Source organism: Pongo pygmaeus, chromosome 4 (genome assembly GCF_028885625.2).
Source record: "Pongo pygmaeus isolate AG05252 chromosome 4, NHGRI_mPonPyg2-v2.0_pri, whole genome shotgun sequence".
Lineage (NCBI taxonomy): Eukaryota > Metazoa > Chordata > Mammalia > Primates > Hominidae > Pongo > Pongo pygmaeus.
The window spans coordinates 72,124,315-72,143,586 of NC_072377.2; the positions used below are offsets into that span (position 1 = coordinate 72,124,315).

General features: G+C 38.3%; 1 protein-coding gene across 6 annotated transcripts in view; it reads left to right on the forward strand.

Moving 5' to 3' along the window:
- Positions 1–19,272, forward strand: part of MAST4 (microtubule associated serine/threonine kinase family member 4) — a 569,183-nt gene that overhangs the window by 153,639 nt on the left and 396,272 nt on the right. For all 6 annotated transcript variants that reach the window (XM_054487547.2, XM_063664864.1, XM_054487548.2 and 3 more), the window contains exon 2: positions 6,630–6,783. In XM_054487547.2, the coding sequence (XP_054343522.1) occupies positions 6,630–6,783 (154 nt within the window). The remainder of the gene's footprint in view (positions 1–6,629; positions 6,784–19,272) is intronic.

Consider the following 19,272-nt stretch of genomic DNA (forward strand, 5'->3'; position numbering starts at 1 on the left):
TGAGTGTGTCTGTGTGCCAGCTCTTTTCATGCATCATCTCTCTGCATCCTAACTGCATCTCTGAGGTCCAGTCTCAGAGAGAGGTAGCTTGCCCAGGACATGACATTGGGATTCTGTTCCTGGCAATTCCCACTGGGGCTAGGTCCCTCACCACTGTACTGCTCCACTTCATGCCAAAAACATAGCTGCAGATGCCCATAGCATAGGTGATCACGCCCTAGAATTCTGTGCTCTGGAATACAGGTATGAGCATTACAGTCTGAAATAACGTAAAAGCAGTTTAAATCAAATTCTCACTTGAGCCATAAAAACAAAACACAAACCAAAACCTTGGTACGATTGTAAAGAGTTTAATTTCCTTGTGAACCATTGACGATGATGTTCACTCACAGAGATGTTTGCCTAGACAATGAAGTGACTTACTACAGGACAATGATATTAATAACCATAGCTGTCATTCATGGTGCACTTCCTTTGTGCCGAGCACTGTCTTAGGTGCTTTACGTATATGTACTGTCTTCATCCTTACTGCCACCCCAGGAGTTAGATATTTATTGTTACTAACATCTCGTGGTTGAGGAAACAGGTGCAGAAATAGTTAAATATCTTAATTAGGATAGTAAGTGTTGGCTCTCATCTGGGCTCCTAACGACTGTGGAATTAGTATGAAATGAATAATGAGTGTTTTAACTATAGAAGCCTGTTCTATCAAATTTTAAAATATTGATTATAGGCTTTGGTTTAAAAGTAAATAAAATCCAATTTTGAAATAAAGTCATTTCAGGTTGCCAGTTTGATTCTTTATTGGGTGGCAGGGATGAGAGAGAGAGAGCAGTTAATTAGGATTACAGGCATAGTCTCTGCAGTTTTATAATCTATTTTCATATCTTTGGTTTCTTAAGATATTCAATATCTTAAGTTAACAGAATAACTGAACAATGTCTTCATAATCTATGTTATGAATCAGTCTCTTTCTCTTTTTTTAAGCATAAAAAGGACTTTACTGGTGAGCCTCTCATTATGTATGCAGATGACATTGGTGATCCCTTTGAACTAATGAACTTTGGCCTTAGGGCATGTGCATTCTGGATGAGTCTTTAAAATGTATGTGCTACATCTTGGGGATGAATGCGGGCTTACAGAAAAGAGGAGTGGAGTAGGAAAAGATTGGATTGATTTGGTCAAATATATATGCTAGCAGGGACACAGTTGAAAAGTTGAATGGTTATTTAGGAATTACCTTTGGAGTTAGCCGTGATCAAAAATTAGCATATTAGTTTGGTATATGGAACAGATTCTTTCAAATAATGTGGTTTGCCATAACCTAAGGGTCTTTTCCATACATGAAGTGTTCAGTTTGTCAAAATACTAGAGACTCACTTTAGTTTCCAGTATGTCACCTTGAATAACATTTAATATAATTTTATTCTATTTTTTCAATAATTAAAGCCCTTAATGGCATGTGTTTTCTGTTTTTTTCCTGTTATATTTTAAAGTACATATCAGAGATTTGCAATTGATTTGCTCTTTCCACCAATATTTACAGGTGCTTTTTATGTAGTTTGCAGTGTCCTAGGGATACAGCAGCGGACAAAACAACATAGTGCATAATTTCATGTAACTTGAATTTTAGCAGGGGGGAGAAGAGCAAGAAACAAGTACCAAAGATCTCATATGTCATGTGGTGATAGATGCTCTGAAGAAAAATAAGAACAAGGAATAAAGGTTGAGCGTGCTGTTTTACATAGGCATTTACAGAGGGCATCCCAAGAAGAGTGACATTTGAATAGAGACCCAGAGGACAGAGGGGGCACAATAGCTAATATCTGGAATGTGTCGCAGGTAGAGGAAATGATAAATGTAAGGTCCTGGGTGGGAAGAGCCTAGGGCATCCAAGGTCTGGCAAGAGACCAAGGTGGATTGAGTGGAGTGACAGGAGCTGGGACTGGAGAGAAGGACTCCAGCAGTGGAATTGGAGCATCTGGCTTCATGGTTTAGAAGGGTCACTGCTGTGGTGCTGAGAGAACGGAAGCACAGAGACCTCTTGAGATGCTATTGCGGGAGAGAAAGGGGATGGCAGGGACAAGGGTGGTAGGCATAGAAATGGTGAAGTGATCTTGGGTGTATTTTGGAAGTTGAGCCTGGAGGATTTCCTAGTTGGATATGGAGTGTGAAAGAGAAGTTAAGAACAACTGAAAGATTTTGTGACCTGAGTAGCTAGAGAAAACAGAATTGCCATTTACTGAAATTGGAAAAAGCTTTCTCTTTCTGCTTATATGACCACTGTTAATATTTAAAAACTATGAATTACAGAACCCATGTGCTTGGGAATAGAAGTGTCTGAAAATGAGGTCGGAGAAAATTGTCAGTTAAGAGGCTGAAAGTTCTGTGTTTGTGGACAGTTCTAATACGCCTTTTTATAGACAGATGGATGGTATTACTAGGGTATATAGCCATAGATAAAGAAATCTGTGGTCCATATTTGCAGATGGTCGTGATGGTGATGGTGGAGACATTAACAAAAATTAGATTAAGGCTTGTTAATGATGTGCCTTCATTTTTACTTTTCAAAATTTCTTTTAATTGAAAAATAAAAATTCTACATATGTATATGCATCATAATGTCTTAAAATATGTATGAATTGTGGAATGGCTAAATCAAGCTAATTAACATATGTATTACCTCACATGCTTATTTTTGGGGAGTGAGAACACTTAAATCTACTCTGTGATTTTCAAGAATACAATACATTGCTATTAAATATTAACTATGTGCTTTTAATTCATCTTCATTGATATGGCCAAGCCACAATGTCATCGTGGAGGATCTGTTTTTTTCTCAGCCTGATAATTTGTAAAACAGCATATAATGGGTGGGGGCAGTAAATATAGAAAATATAGGTATAGAATTATGGTGATCGGCATTTCTATAAAACTGATAGTTTTGGAAACTTTCTTTCAATTCTGCCTCACACTTTCCTTGGTTATATACCTTTTATCCCTTAAGATGCTAACATGTTTCCTGTGATAAACTGCTAGCAAGAGCGGGTGTACATCCCTCACTTGTAGGTGGTATGCTGTGCCCCTGTCTGACTTCTGCATTCAATAATATTAAAGGAATCCTTCCAAATTTTCTGTGGCTCTTGTTGGAGGTGGTAAGAACTAATGTAGGAAATTTTAAGCAAGTCCAGTCACACAAATCAGTATTTACTATTGGTGCATGAAGTAAGGACATATTGCTGTTTCAATGCAGGATACTTTGTGGCCAGCAGCATGTAGGTGACCGTGGAGTAGGACCTGGCCCTCTAAGAGTACACAGCCTGCTTAGGGAGAGGAACCGCAAGTATTTGAAGCAGGGGTATCATGCCCAGGCTTAAATGCCCTTGAACATCAGTGAAAGTTTCAAGACAGCCTCTGTCTTTAGTTCAACTCCTTGTAGTATAGACTTTGGGAGTCTGGAAAAGTTGGAAAACATTAAAATGGAATCATTTAAAGGACGAAGTCCAAAGTGACATGTTTGATGTCTACCATAAGCTCTAGGGTGTGATGAAGTGTCTTAAAAGGGATCATGAGTATTTGATTCAGGACAAAAAATGAGAAATAAATTGCAGGGCTGCAGTGGACCATTTTGAGAAGCTTTGACTAATTGTAGAAAGAATAGTAAAGCCACTGACAACAGAGCAAATTTGGAAAAATGATCTATTTAGAGAGAGCCCTGTTGGGAGTGTGATTGGATGTGAAGAGTAAATGGGATCTTGGAGCATTGCACTATGCTTGTAGGTTTTCTGCTCACACTGCCTGAAACATTGGCAGCCCTCACAGTTCACTGCCTCAATTTTCCCAGATTTAAAATAATACTCCCTTCTTGGGGTTGTGATTTTGATTAAAAACCTTGGCTTGTGGACAAATAGCTCATGTCTATATATGTGCGATATGTGGTGAATTAGGTTTTTTTTTCTGTTTTCTCCTTGATTTCCTTCTCTTTCTTCCACATTTGTTTAATGTCTTTTATGGCTTTGTTGGAAATATGTATGAAAATTACCTAATTCCTATTTAGGAATTATCTTCTTTCCTCTGCTTGTTTTTCTACCCGCTGTTAATTTGTGATACAACAGTCTTCCCCAGAGTAATTAATTGTAATTCTACAAGCTGAAAAAATTTAACTTCAGGTGAAAAATAAGTAGCAGATGCTGATGAACCTTAAATGAGAAATATTTGTATTTTATGCAGCTGTCACTCATAATTAAGAGAAAATAACTAAGTAGAATGGACCCTAACTTGTTTGATTGCTTCACAGGGCAGGCATCCATTCTTAGTACATTTACTAGGATTATTAAGTAGTAGCTGTTATGGAACATTTTGTTCAATGTCTATGGCACATTTCCACCTTGTGGCTGCAAATTTGTCTTGTAATGTAAAAGTAAATTTTTTAATGTTAAATCTACCTGATATAATCTTATGTTACATTTTTCCTAGTATTTATACTTTACCTTGCTCACAAAAGATTTGAGACACCTTATAAGACTACATCGAATATAGGATAGGAGAACTTAAGAGAATATTCTTGTTCTTAGAAGAGGCATGTTGAAGTATTTGGTGGGGGTGAAGAATCATACTGCCTGCAACCAACAGTCCCCGTGCATGTGTTGAAGAGGAGAGAGAGCAAAAGTGGTGTGGCAAAAGGTTAACTCGCCATTGAGAATATGGGTGTTTACTGTTCCTGTAACTTTTCTGTAGTTGCAAATGTTTTTCTGAAAAGTTTCTAATTTAAAAATTGGCAGAAAAAATAATTGGGGTATGAGCACAAAATGGAGCCAAAAAGGAGGCAAAAATAATCTCTGCCTTCTTTAATGATCTGACTCCAGATGAACTCAGTGATTTGGTTCTGCATTTTCTAGAGGCTATATGGAAACTTCTCCTCGGAGGCCCTCCGAAATAGGACACTGATGTAATGAACAGCAGCCCTCGACAAATACCTTGTGATAAGTTCAGCTCTGCATTTGAAAGGGTGTGTTTTTTTTTTTTTTCCTTTTTCCCAAGTGCACTCTGGAGTCCCTTTTTCATACTGATCTGGCTCTGATCTTGGAGTGTATGGGCTGCTAGTTCTTCAAGGGCCTCTCACTAAAATACTGACCGGCAATGAGTGTGAGATGGTACTTACAGAGAAGTGCTTGAAATCCAGGTGTTAGATCTTACTAATGAATACAGTTATGCTTAGGGGAATCTTTTAGTAGCTGAGCTGATGATGTCTGTTCTATCTCAACTAACTTGGGAAGGGCTGCTCATAAACAGGATCAAATTTCCTTTTGTGTGATAGTTTTTATTTTGTTTATTTCTATTTATTTAATTATTTTTTATTTATTTTTTGAGATGGGGTCTTGCTCTGTTGCTCATGCTGGAGTGCAGTGCTGCAATCATGGCTCACTGTAGACTTGACCTGGACTCAAGAGAGTCCCCTGCCTTGGCTTCCCAAAATGCTAGGATTATTGATGTGAGCCACTGTGCTCGGCCTGTGCAATCACTTTGAATATGATGCAGTGCATGGACAGACAAAATGGATGACCTAGTCTCCAGATTTCTATTTCTTATAAATACATCCATGATAATCTTAACCTGAAAAAATTTGACAGGTATAACCAGGTGACTACCTCTTTTCCCCATGAAAACAAAACAAATCTCAGTGAAGCGACTCTTAAAATGCCCGGCTTTGAATAATGTTACCTGACTTTTCTGTTTTTAAATTTCTACAGAGTTAACCTTTTTATGTACTTTTTTGAGGGATCTTTAATAACTAACTGGACGTTTGTAGGTATACATGAAAATTTTTGTCCTTTGCAACTATCTAAGACACATATTCATATGTACTTACTTGAAGGCGAACATTTTAGATGGTTTGGCTCTATTAAGTATGAGAGGCTTTCTTATAAAAACAGGCAGATCTTGAAATAAGTGTTGTGACACAAGGGATTCTTTTGTAGAATGCTGTCTCTTGAAGTGACTTTGGTTTCTCTGATTCTCGTGACAGGTTTTCTTTTAAAAAGCTATAAAGTGATGTAGGGATGTATTGATTTCCATTAAGGGCTAGGGTGCTTAGAAATTTCTCTCCTGTACAACATATATTTGTGAGCAATATGTGAATTTTCTTTTGTAACCAACTAAAGAGAGTGATCTATTGCTTCTCTATAGAGTGACATTGGGGGAGACCATGTACAGAAAGACATGTTTTATATAGTGACCTAGGCTACACACACATACATGTATAACTGAATAAAACATTTCATGAAAACAATACTTTCCCTTTCTTCATTGGACTGTGATAATTTCTATTCTATTGCATTAAAAAATACCAGTCACAATCTACCAAACTTGATTCCATGACCCACTAATGTGCTGTGACCCACAGTTTGAAAATCACTGCTGTCGAGATTTTGCAGCAAGCCAGACTCTCTTTCGGATGGAAGATGTGACAGTGAAATTCTAAATTCTCTAACGTAGCAAAATTGAACACAGTGTTGGGAGAATGGAGTTTGAGAAGGAAAAGAAAGGAAGAAAAAGTGTGAATGATTGGTCTTTCATTCTAGGCTGTGTTGATGCCCTAGCCAGTGATGCCATTCTTCCTCTTTCTGCAGCTTGACCACATATTATCCCCTCCACCCATGCCGTTTCGGAAATGCAGCAACCCAGATGTGGCTTCTGGCCCTGGAAAATCACTGAAGTATAAAAGACAGCTGAGTGAGGATGGAAGACAGCTAAGGCGAGGGAGCCTGGGAGGAGCCCTGACTGGTGAGTCGGCGGTGGTTTGGATGAGAGAAGGAATTGAATTTCTTTACAAGGTCCTGCATGGCCCCAGAGTTCCACATGTAATCAGCTTGCTTAAGAATGGGCCTGCCTCTGCAGACCATTTCATAAAAATCTTATCCAATCCAGAAAGCAGTTAAATTGAAAATTTTATTAATAAACTTTGCTGAAACATAATTTACATGCAGTGACAATATCCCCAGTTTATTTATTTATTTATTTATTGAGACAGAGTCTCGCTCCGTTGCTAGGCTGGAGTGCAGTGGATGTGGCATGATCTTGGCTCACTGCAACCTCCGCCTCCCAGGTTCAAGCAATTCTCCTGCCTCAGCCTCCTGAGGAGCTGGGATTACAGGCACATACCACCATGCCCAGCTAATTTTTGTATTTTTAGTAGAGACGGGGTTTCACCATGTTGGCCAAGATGGTCGTGATCTCTTGACCTCGTGATCTGCCTCCCTCAGCCTCCCAAAGTGCTGGGATTACAGGTGTGAGCCACCGCGCCTGGCCAATATCCCCAATTTTAAGTTTACATTTGGATGGATTTTTGCAAATTTATACCTCAGTTTAACTACTGCCGTGATCAGGATATAAAATGTTTTCTATGCTCTTCCTAGTCAAACCCACCCTCTACTGCCACCCTCAACTCCAAATCCTTGGCCCTAGGCAGCCATAGATCTGCTCTGTCATTATAGATTAGATGTACCTTATCAAGGGGTTTACATTCATGGAAGCAGAGTGTCTACTCCTTTGTGTCTGGATTCTTTTGCTCAATGTGATGTTTTTAAGATTCACCCATGTTGCTGCGTGTGTTAGTAGCTTATGTTTAACTTTATAAGAATAGGTTCTAGTGTTCTATACTACTGTAGGATAACTGTAGTTAACAATTATATATAATTTCAAATAGCTAGAGGAATGATATTGAATGTTCCCAACACAAAGAAATGATAAATGTTTGAGATGATGGATATGCTAACTACCCTGATCTGATCGCTATACATTATATGATTGAAACATCACTAATACCTCATGAATATGTATAAATTATTCTTTGTTAATAAAAATAAAATTAGAAAAGAAACTGACTGCTAAATGGTTTTCTAAAATTGTACCATTTTACATTCCTGACAGGTATGGATGAACGATCTAATTGCTATGCGTTCTTGCTAACCTGTGGTATTGCCAGTTTTAAAAATTTTAGCCATTTTCAGTGTTATATAGATGTATCACATTGTGGGTTTCATTTATGTTTCCTTGGTGACTAGATGATCTAGAACACCTTTTCAAGTGCTTATTGGACAATTATTTGTATTTTGTGAAGTATCGGTTCAATTCTTTCACCCCTTTTTAAATTTCATTGTTAAAATTGAGAAATTTTCAAATCCAGAAAACTCACAATTATTTTTGACTGCAAAATAGCCAAATTAAGATAAGTTAAAACCTAGCTTTTAAAAGGTAACTCACCACTTAAAATTGTACGTTATTAACTATATACCACTGAAAGCTGGATTTCTGTTATTTCATCAGAGTACTTTTTCCTCTAGATATAAATATTTTCAGAGAACTTTGTTTCTTAAAATCCCCAAACAGAGTTTTCTTTCTACATGATGGTCTTGTCTACCAGTTTAAAAATGGCCTGGAAAGTAAGTTGAATTGCTCTTTTTTTTTTTTTTTTTTTTTTTTTTGGAGAACTATGGATTTTGACTTTTTGAAGCTGAAATTTCTGGGAACAGAAGTGCTGCTACCACATGATTAGTGGAGTCTGGGACATCTGACCCAGTGTGCCACTCTGCTGGAACAAAAGGCCAAACTACCTCAGGCCAAGGGGGAGAAATTCATCAAAAAAACTGCGGCAGTTTAAGGCAAATCTTTTCCCTTGAGTTTACTGACGCTCTTCTAATGCTTGTTAGGATATTTTTCTTTGCTTTCGTTTCATAAATGCAGACTATTTGCTTTTTAAAGTAGGAGATCCCAAAGATTATTCTCTTATAGGTAAGACAGTTAAATCTTAAAGGTTAAAAGACTCATCCTCTTATTTATTAATTTCACTTAGGAAATTTACTTACCTTGATTCACCTATTTTTGATAGATAGGAGGGGCAGTAATGGTTCTATCCACTTTTGCTAAAGCAGTTTACATAAAGCTTTAAAATAATGCAAGGGTATGGCTGTTGATCAGATATATGATCTCAAACATGAAATTTGGCCTTTAGCTTTGAAAATAAATAGCTGGACTTGATTCTCGTGTCATAATTTTAACAGCTCTAGCAAGTCTATCCTTCGACAATTGTGTAGTTTGCTACACAATTATTTTTGGTAACTAAATCTTTGGTCAGATAATTTTTTTAAATGTTTAATAGTCCTTAGAAGAGCTAAAAAAAAAAAAAATCCATCGAACATCAGCCTGTTTTTGAAGACAGTTCCTTGAAAATTATATTAGAATATGAAAAAAAACCCATTTTTAATTGTTCCTCTGTATGGTTTAGCTGAAGATTTAATGAAATAATATATACAAAGCAGCTAGCCCAGGCAGCTGTTAGTATTATGTGCATAACTAATTGAATTTGGGGGGATTTGGAGTTGATGGGTGGCATGGGCTCATGGAAATGAGTTTGGTACCCTTATCGACTGGTTTGCTACTTGGTGTTAGGCAGTGTGTTCACGTCAGGCTAGTGTCAGATGTTGGAGCACAGAGAAGACAGCATCTTCCCTGATCTTTAAAAAATGTGTTTTCCACTAGTTTTAGGTAACCAAATAATCACATGTGATCTCATCTTGGGACATACCCTGTTGCTAAACTTAAAATAAGTCATACTGGTTTTTCCATCAGAGGCCCATGCCTGATCTAATCTGTTACTTAACAACTGACCACCTTCTCTTTGTTTTACTTTGTTTTAATCCAAGGATCTTTTCTTTGGCAGCATTCTACTTTCCTTAAAACAGATTTTTAGTTTATGGTTGGACAGTTTTGCCAACTAATTATCCTTGATAAGGTTCACTAAACTTTTAGCTTTTTGAAAGGAAGATCTGTGATCAATTTGTATATTTATCCCTTATAATGATAGCTAATATTAAAAGCTTACTGTGTAGCAGGCAGTGTGTTTAGGGAATTATATTTATTGGCTTCTTTAATCCTTACAACATCTCTGTGTGTCTATGAGGGAGACACTGTTAGCTCATTTTACACATGAGAACACTGAGGCACGGCAGCTTGAGTAACTTCCTTGAGGTCACAGTCCTCACAACAGAAGGCGAGGATTTGAACCCAGGCGTCGTGGCTCCAGAGTTCATGCTCACAACTGCTACACTGTTCCTAGCATAGTCAGTACCTACTAGGTTTTAAATGAACTCTTAATTCCAGCAGTATTAACTGGAGTGAATCTTAGGTGGGAAAATTGTTTACTCAGTTCAAATTTGTGGCTGGCTCAATCTGTAGGGCTCCCAGTCGTTTAATTGTAAAAATAAAGTAAAACTAGGCAATTATTACATATTTAAAACCTTAAAATTCATACATTGGTCAACCCAGAAATTTGACTTTTCAGAATTCATCACAAGGAAATAGTCGTATGTCAAGAGAATTAACCTTAGTTATATATAAAGCAGTACCATTTATAATAATTAAAATTTCATATTATCTACATAGCTGGCAAATGAATACTACTTAAACATATTATGGTATGCACATAAAATGGAAAACAATTGTAAACATTAAAAGTCATATTATAAAAAATGTTTTAATATTGAAAGAGACTCACAATATATTAATGTGAAATCCAATTGTTAAATGGTCTCATAGTGTCTCATACTTCCTAAGACTTACTGTATTTGTAATTAAATAATTGTATACAGACGGTCCCCCACTTACTATGGTTTGGCTTTTGACTTTTCAACTTTATGATGAGTTTAGTGGGGTATGGAATGCATTATTGACTTAAGATATTTTTTACTTCTGATGGGTTTATCTAGATGTAACCCCACTGTAAGATGAACAGCATCTGTCTTTAATGAGGAGGAGGAAAACAATTACTTTCTGCTAAGGAATTTTCTCAAACTGGAGTGATGGTTGAGTAGCCTCCCTTTAAAAATGGGCAAGTGAAGGATGCTATGGTCTTTTTTATACCCTGCAGCTTAATCCATGGGATAGTTTTTGAACCCGAGTTTTTCTGTGGTATTTGGTGGTATATCAGTCAGCAACAGTAATGTTGCATAACTGCAAACATCTCAATGGTAGACAACAAGAAGTATTTTTTTCTTGTTCAGATGGCTATAGGTCAGTTGGGGTTTGGCTGTAGGTCACTCTGGGCCCTACTGGGCTTGGTTCCAGGATGCAGTTTGAGTCCAGATTTGCTCTATGTGTCTACCTTCTTTAGACCAGCAGCTACCAAAGGCATCATCTCCTTATTAAAGACAGGAGCATGAGAGGGCAAGTTCTCCTGTACAGGCACATTTCAAGGTTCTGCTAGTGTCGTATCTGCTAATTTTATATTGGCTAAAGCAAACGGCATGGTCAAGCACAGAGTCAAGGGGTAGAAGCACACTTCACCTTGATACCTTGTCCAGGATGCATGTACAGTCATGTGCCACATAAAGTCATTTTGGTCAGTGATGGGCCGTATATGTGACAGTGGTCCCATAAGATTATAATGGAACCGAAAAGCTCCTATTATATGGTAATGTCTAGATTATCCTGACTCAGTGTAGGCCTAGGCTAATGTGTTTGTGTCTTAGTTTTTAAACAAAAAAGTTTGAAAAGTAAAAGAAAAAAATAGAAAAAAAAAGCTTATAGAATAAGGATATAAAGAAGAAAATGTTTTTGTACAGCTCTGCAATGTGTTTGTATTTTAAGCTAAGTGTTATTACAAAAGTCAAAGTTTAAAATTAAGAGGTTTATAAAGTAAAAGTTACAGTAGGATAAGGTTAATTTATTAAAGAAAGAAAAATATTTTTTAAATCAGTGTAGCCTAAGTGTACATTGTTTCTAAAGTCTACAGTGATGTCCTGGTCTTCACATTCACTCACCACTCACTGACTCACCCGTAGCAACTTCTATTCCTGCAAACTCTATTCATGGCAAGTGTCCTATACAAGTGTACCACTTTTTATCTTTTATTTTATATTTTAAGGCAGCTTTTCTATGTTTAGATATGCACATACTGATCATTGTGTTGCAGTTGCCTACAGTATTAGGTGCAGTTGCATGCTATACACATTTGTAGCCTAGGAGTAATAGGCCATATACCCTGTAGTTTGGTTGCATAGTAGGCTACACCATCTAAGTTTGTATAAGTACACCCTATGATGTTTGCACAGTGACAGAATTGCCTAAGGAAGCATTTCTCAGAATGTATCCTTTTTGCTAAGCAATGCATGACTGTATATACAGTTGTCCCTCAGTAGCCACAGATTCCAGGTTCCAGGATACCGAAGTTCATAGTTGCTCAAGTCACTGATACAAAATGGTGTAGTATTTGCATGTAACCTATGCATATCCTCCTGTAAGCTTTAAATCATCTCTAGGTGATTTATATCACCTAATACAATGTAAATATTAATATTCTATAAATAGTTGCTGTACTGTATTTTAACATTTGTATTATTTTTATCGTATCAATATTTATGTTTTTTCCAAATATTTTTGATCCACAGTTCGTTGAATCTGGATGTGACAGCTACTGTAATGTTACTCCAGGGGAGTAAAGAATTGGAACTGATAATTCAGTCTATCCTAGTTAGCTTCTTAAAAAAAAACTTTTACAATAAAATATTTTATTTAAGTATTTTTCAGTTTCAAAGTTAATAAGTTTCAAAGAAAATACAGAACACTATAATGAAAAAGCCCAAAACCCCATAATTTCACTGTGCATAGATACTCATGATTGAAACGTTCACATTTTCCTCCCTAGCTAAACTTTTGAATCACTAAGGGCATTAGATTAAAGACGAGAAAATAACCAGTGCCTTTTTTGCAGGGCTGGCATTTAAACAATAGACCCGGAGCTCACTATGCACATTACTGCCTGGATTTTTATTTTAGAGGCTGATGTGTTTCCTGTCTTGAAGGTCCGCAGCTTGCTAAATAAGCACTAGAAGCCTCATGTAAACATTGACTGAACTTTGGAGCCCCCTGATGAGGAAGTGGAGCATTATTCTTATCATTATACAGACCCTTAAGTCTGGGCATGGATATTGTTGGTAATATGCCTCACAGCTCACAGTGAGGAAGCTGCAGAATGAAGGACAGAATCTTGGGATCTTGAATCCTGGCTTCTTGATATGCAAATGCATGCCCCAAATCCTTGTCCTGCATTCTACAGCTGTGATGTTTGTTGCAGCCTTAACAGCCAGAGAATGAGTGCTGCTTTTCTCCACGAAGAGAGTTGTTTTTTTTTTTTCCCCCAAATGTTTGGGTTGGTTGGAATGTAAAAGAAAGACAAAAATCTATATACGTGTATAACATGCACATAATAATAAGAAATCAGCTTTGCAGACAATATAAACTAGAATTTTAAAGCTGTTAGCATCATGACATTCTATCTTGAGAAGAAAGTTGAGAGGGTTTTCTTTTTTGGACTATGGAAATCAATCTGGAATGACGTCTGAAAATTTTTAAAAAGGCATTTTTTAGTGTTTTTTTTTTTTTTTTTACTTGAAGAGAGAAAGGAACAACACAATCCCAGAAAACATTCTTTCCTTTAAAATTAACCTGGAAGCTATGGCTTTTAATTACTGTGTAGTACCCAGTGGGTTTCTCATCCTAAAGGCCTCCTTAGCTTAGTGGGCAAGCCTGAAATAATTCAGATTAAAGATAATTTATATAAAGTATGGCTGTTTTATGGGTAGCTTTGGTATTTACTAAATATCACACTTAAATACAACTTAAACTTTCCTATACACTCTAGATTTCTTCAGTTTGTTTTGTAGCACCATCAAAAGAATGCCTGTATAAAAATGGTGTGTGTTAAGATAATGCTACATGCTATGACAAGCAAACCAGAAAATATCAATGGATTAACACAATAGTAGTTTATTTCTTGCTCATGTAGTAGTTCAAAGTAAATGTTTGGGTTCATAGGCAACTCTTTTCCCGTGGTGACTCAGGGACCCACATTCCATCTTCTGGTTTTGCTCTTCTTAATAGCTTTGAGGTACCTTGTTTCCAGTTGGCAGAAGTGGAAAGAGAGAGGAGAAACCCTTTTGACTTCTTAAAAGTCCCAGCCTGGAAGAGACATGCTAATTTCCGTTCCTATTCTTTTAGAAAGATCTAATCACATGGTCACAGATGAATGTAAAGTGCATGTGTGTGTGTGTGTGTGTGTGTGTGTGTGTTGGAGGGGTGCTAGGGAAATATGGTCCCTGCTGGCCTTGCCTCAGCATTCAGCTAGATAAGAGATAGGGGGAGCAGGGCACTTACTAAGTCAGGAAAGACTAGGAGAGAAACAGATTTTAACAAAGATGCAGGATGTGATGAATTCCTTTTTGAGTATGTTTGAAATGCCCGAAGACACATGCTAAATAGGCATGTCAAGTAGGACTGTGGAATCACAGAAGGAGAGAAGCATCTTCAGAGGAGGAAATGATGGCAAACCGTATATTGGCTGCATGTGAGAGAGTAAGATGAGGACAGGAAAGTCTCATTGGATGGGACAATGTAGTCACTGAGTAGTCTTGGACCTGGAGAGAATATTAGGGTTCTCTAGAGGGACAGAACTAATAGGACATATATATATATAAAGGGGAGTTTATTAAGTATTAACTCGCATGATCACCAGGTCCCACAATAGGCCATCTGCAAGCTGAGGAGCAAGGAGAGCCAGTCCGAGTCCCAGAACTGGAGAACTTAGAGTCTGATGTTTGAGGGCTCCAGGGCAGGAAGCATCCAGCACGAGAGACAGATGTAGGCTGGGAAGCTAGGCCAGTCTTGTCTTTTAATATTTTTCTGCCTGCCTATATTCTAGCCACGCTAGCAGCTAATTAGATAGTATCCACCCAGATTAAGGGTGGGTCTGCCTTTCCCAACCCACTGACTCAAATGTTAATCTCCTTTGGCAACACCCTCACAGACACATCCAGGATCCACACTTTACATCCTTCAATCAAGTTGACACCCAGTATCAACCATCACAAGTAGGGAAGTGCAGACAGAAGCGAGAGTGGGATGGGATAAGACAAAATGGTCATTAAGGAAACAGAGATGGCTTACATCTGGATAAACAGAGGTACAGATAACTCTTCTGAGAAGAAAATGTGCGATGAAAGGGACTAGAAATATAAAGTATGAGCTGGAAGGGTATGAAGGGTCAGTGAGATCCATCTTAATGTGGGAGTCATGAGAACTTGTTTATAAAGCACTGAAGATGGTTTGGGTGAGAGAGACAACAGCTGAAGAAGGTGTTTGAAGGAACAGGGCTGGGTATCCAGAGCACATGTAAAAGGGCTGACCTTTTATAGGAGGAGGGGCACTTCCTGCATTGTCACAGGAGGAAGGAGGAGAAAATAGATGCCAAAGCAGGTAGTTCAAGTGCACCTATACCATGGAATACTACTTCGCAGTAAAAAGGAACAACTGTTGATACATACAGCAATCTGGATGAATGTCCAGAAAATTATGTTAAGTGAAAAAGTCAGTCCAAAGAGGTTATGCTGTATAATTCCACTAATATATAACATTCTTACAATGATAAAATTATAGAACTGGAGGGCTGATTCGTGGTTGGCAGGGATTAAGGAGGGGATGAGGTAGGAGGGAAGTAGGTATGGCTATAAAAGGGCAACATGAGGGATCCTTGTGATGATGGAAATGTTCTTTATCTTGACAGCGTCAATGTCCGTTCTTGGGTTGTGATATTGTACTAAGGTTTTTCAAGATGTTACCGTTGGGGAAACTGGGTAAAGAGTTCTGTATTATTTCTTGTAACTGCATGTATATCTATAATTATATCAAAATGAGATAATTTTAAAAATTATATCAGTAATCTTAATACATTTGCTTTAAAAAACAAAGCAGAGAGTTATTGGATTTAATGGCTTCATTTTTCTCAGTGCATTGTGAGAGACCATGGGGGGGGGAAGGGGTTCAGTTGGGAGGGTTATATGGGAATTGAGAAGAGGAGATATGACATAGTCTTGAAGAGTAAGAAGGGAAGCTATAAATGTAGTAGGATTTCTTGAAAGCATTGACAGCCCATTTAAAGTCTGAGATCATGAATTGAAAGTGAAGCTGGTCTACATGTTTGTGCAAAAGGTTAAAGCACCAGGGAAATTTATGTACTGGGTATACTGGTTCCAGAAAACAGAGGCCTGGTCAAGGGTCATTCATAAGAGTGGTGAAGAGGGTGGACCTGAGCTGTACAGGAATGAGAGGCAGTTAGTGCCCATGGTGTGGCTTTTGGCTCGAGCCAAAGCCAGTGGGAATTTGGAAAGAGGACTAGAAGCTGGGACTTGGGTGCATGGTGGGGCTGGGGAGTGAGCAGCGCGTGGACTGAGTTTGACTTAACCAGCCCCTGAAGGATGACTGAAATGTTAATATAGTCATGCATCACTTAATGGCAGAGATACATTTAGAGGATGTGATTTCCTAATGCAAACATCATAGACTTACACAAACCTACCTGGTTTAGCCTACTGTAACCTATTGCTCCTGGGCTACACACCTTTACAGCATGTTACTGTACCACATACCGTAGGCAACTGTAACACAATGTATAACAAAATGTAACATAAGTATTTATGTATCTGACATACCTAACATAGAAAAGGTCCAGTAAAAATACAATATTATACTGTTACAGGACCGCCCTCCTATGTGTAGTCCATTGTTGACCAAGACATTATTATGCGGTACATGACTATGTTTTGAAATTTGGCACCGTTTGAAATTTTTAAAGGGCAAAGATCTTTACAGTTCTCATGATGGTGCTCTCTTGTGATACTTCCAATTTGGGTTGTTGGCTCTTCGCCAACCAGAAGAAAAAGCCCAGATCTACATAGAATTTACACATAAAGTTTTACTGACTTAAAAACATCCTGCTGGTATTTGTTTTACTAGTTCTTAATACATATAAAATGGCTATGCTGAAGGCACATAACTAAGGACAAGAATTCTTTTGAGTCAGTCTAGTGTTGTTTTAGAACTTAAAAAATTGTGTAGTTCATCAGTAATAGCTTATGAAGCTGAAGAATCTCTCTACATATTTTTCTGAGTCACCAGGCAATAAACAGGCAATTCTGTTAGCATCTTCCTCCCGGTGACAATGCATGATTTTAAGAAGCTTTAAAACCATTTATTGTCTTTACTGCTCCTATGACAGTTTGTATCCTGGATATTTTGTTTGCTATCTAGGTGTTCTAAATAGAAGGTGTGACTATTTTGATGTATTTTTGTAAGTGTTGCAATTCCTCCTTGTCAGGAGTAGGCAGGTCTCATGAGACCTAGACTTAATGGGAGGCGCAGCTGTCAGCGAGTTCCTTTGGCAGATGCTGCCTCCCAGTGGCTCCCTGTCAGGGAGCCTTCTGCCGGAGCTCATCTCCCATGCAGATGGTCTACCGATGAGTCTACCGATGAGTCATTGCCCCTCTAACAGGCTCACGTGGTGGTTCCCAGACCCAGGTCACCTGCCACTTAGAAACTGCCAAGTGGCCACCACCTTGTTCAGAGCCAGGCTGCAGCCTTTTGGAAGCCCAAATCTCTCCTTCAGGCATTTTGCACCAGTGACAAGACAGGCATGAGGGGAAAATTAAGGAAAGAGGCTGAATGAAGACTTTAAGAATCAGTCATTTCTCTTATACCCGGGGCAGGAGAGAGACTGGGCTCTTTGCTTTGATGTGTACCTGAGCCCTGGATAGTGTTGGGAGCCATGCTTCATTAGCAAATTGGGCACTTCAAGAAATCAGTTTTACAGTTCTGTACCTGATAGTTTGAAAAACTTAACACTTGGACCTGAGTGTTAGTTAATGTTTTCCATAGGAGGCCCAGTTTCTCTTAAGATGCTTGAAGCCCCCTTTGCAGAGCAAAAGGTAACATAGGCTTTCAATCACCGTTGACATAGAATTTCAAGATGACTGGGGCAGGAAAATACTCAGATACAGCTAAACCATTATCAGCTGCAAAATACGTTGGCTATCTGGACCTTTGGCTCGCTGTGTTAAATGTGGCAAACCAAACCCAGTAACTGGAATTCTTCAGCATACACCAGAGAGGAGGATGTCTGGTAGTCATTTAAAGTTTTTTCTGGCATGATTTTAAAAGTTGTATGTGTGTAAATATATTTCTTTCTTTTCTTTTTTTTTTCCTTTTTTTTTTGAGACAGAGTCTTGCTCTGTCGCCCAGGCTGGAATGCAGTGGTGCAATCTTGGCTCACTGCAAGCTCCGCCTCCCAGGTTCACACCATTCTCCTGCCTCAGCCTCCTGCGTAGCTGGGACTGCAGGCACCTGCCACCACGCCCAGCTAGTTTTTTTGTATTTTTGGTAGAGACAGGGTTTCACTGTGTTAGCTAGGATGGTCTTGATCTCCTGACCTTGTGATCCTCCCGCCTCGGCCTCCCGAAGTGCTGGGATTACAGGCATGAGCCACCGTGCCTGGCCTGTGTATAAATATATTTCTATCAGGAGGCTCTGTATGCCAATTAGGCTAATGAAGAAACTTAAACCAAAAATGTATAGAGTACAGGTTCCGTGAACAGAAGGCTTCCTCCCCCAACTCCCCTGCTCATTTCTTAGGTTCTAGCGTGATTCTACAAATAATGGGCTTTGGTCCTTCCTGAGGAAACAAGATTAATTTATTGAATCCATATATTAAAAATCTAAGTTGCTTTGTTCTTAAAATTCCCTTTAGAATAAGAAACTGGTTTCAGGGCTTTTTTTTTTTTTAACCTGTTATCAAGGTGTTGAGCTTTTTGGATGAGGCGTAATCATATTCCTTTTTCTTTTCACTGCTTTTTAGTTTTGCCTTTTTAGTACTTCCCTGAAACTCTCTTTTCTTCTGACAGGATAGACTGTGGCCCAGGCATGGGTGGGTATGGCTTTCCTATCCTTCATGCATTGTGCTCTTTTAGGTTCTGAAAAGCACACTGATCCGTGCTCATCTTCTCAGTTCCTTATATGTGTAGCCCCTCAGAGATGAAGTGGCTTTAGCTCCTCTGTGAGTCTTTAGTAGAGATGAGGAAGCCACAAACAATGACTTGATTATATTACAATTAACAGCGTGAAAGATTTATTGAAATACTAGAAAATTAGTATGAACTAGGAAATCTCACACTTCACGTCCTTGAGGTACTGGGGAGGAGGAGATAAGGTTGGGAAAGGTAAGAAGATGGTGGGTGGTGCCATTTCACACAACACTGGAACCCATTTACAGAGTTGGCCGTAGGTAACTGGCTCTTCTGGTGATGTTTCAGTTTCTATTTTATACTTTTCTTTTTCCCCTTCTTCATGTTTCAATTTATGTTTTTTTAAGATTTTACCCTCTTATAGGAAACA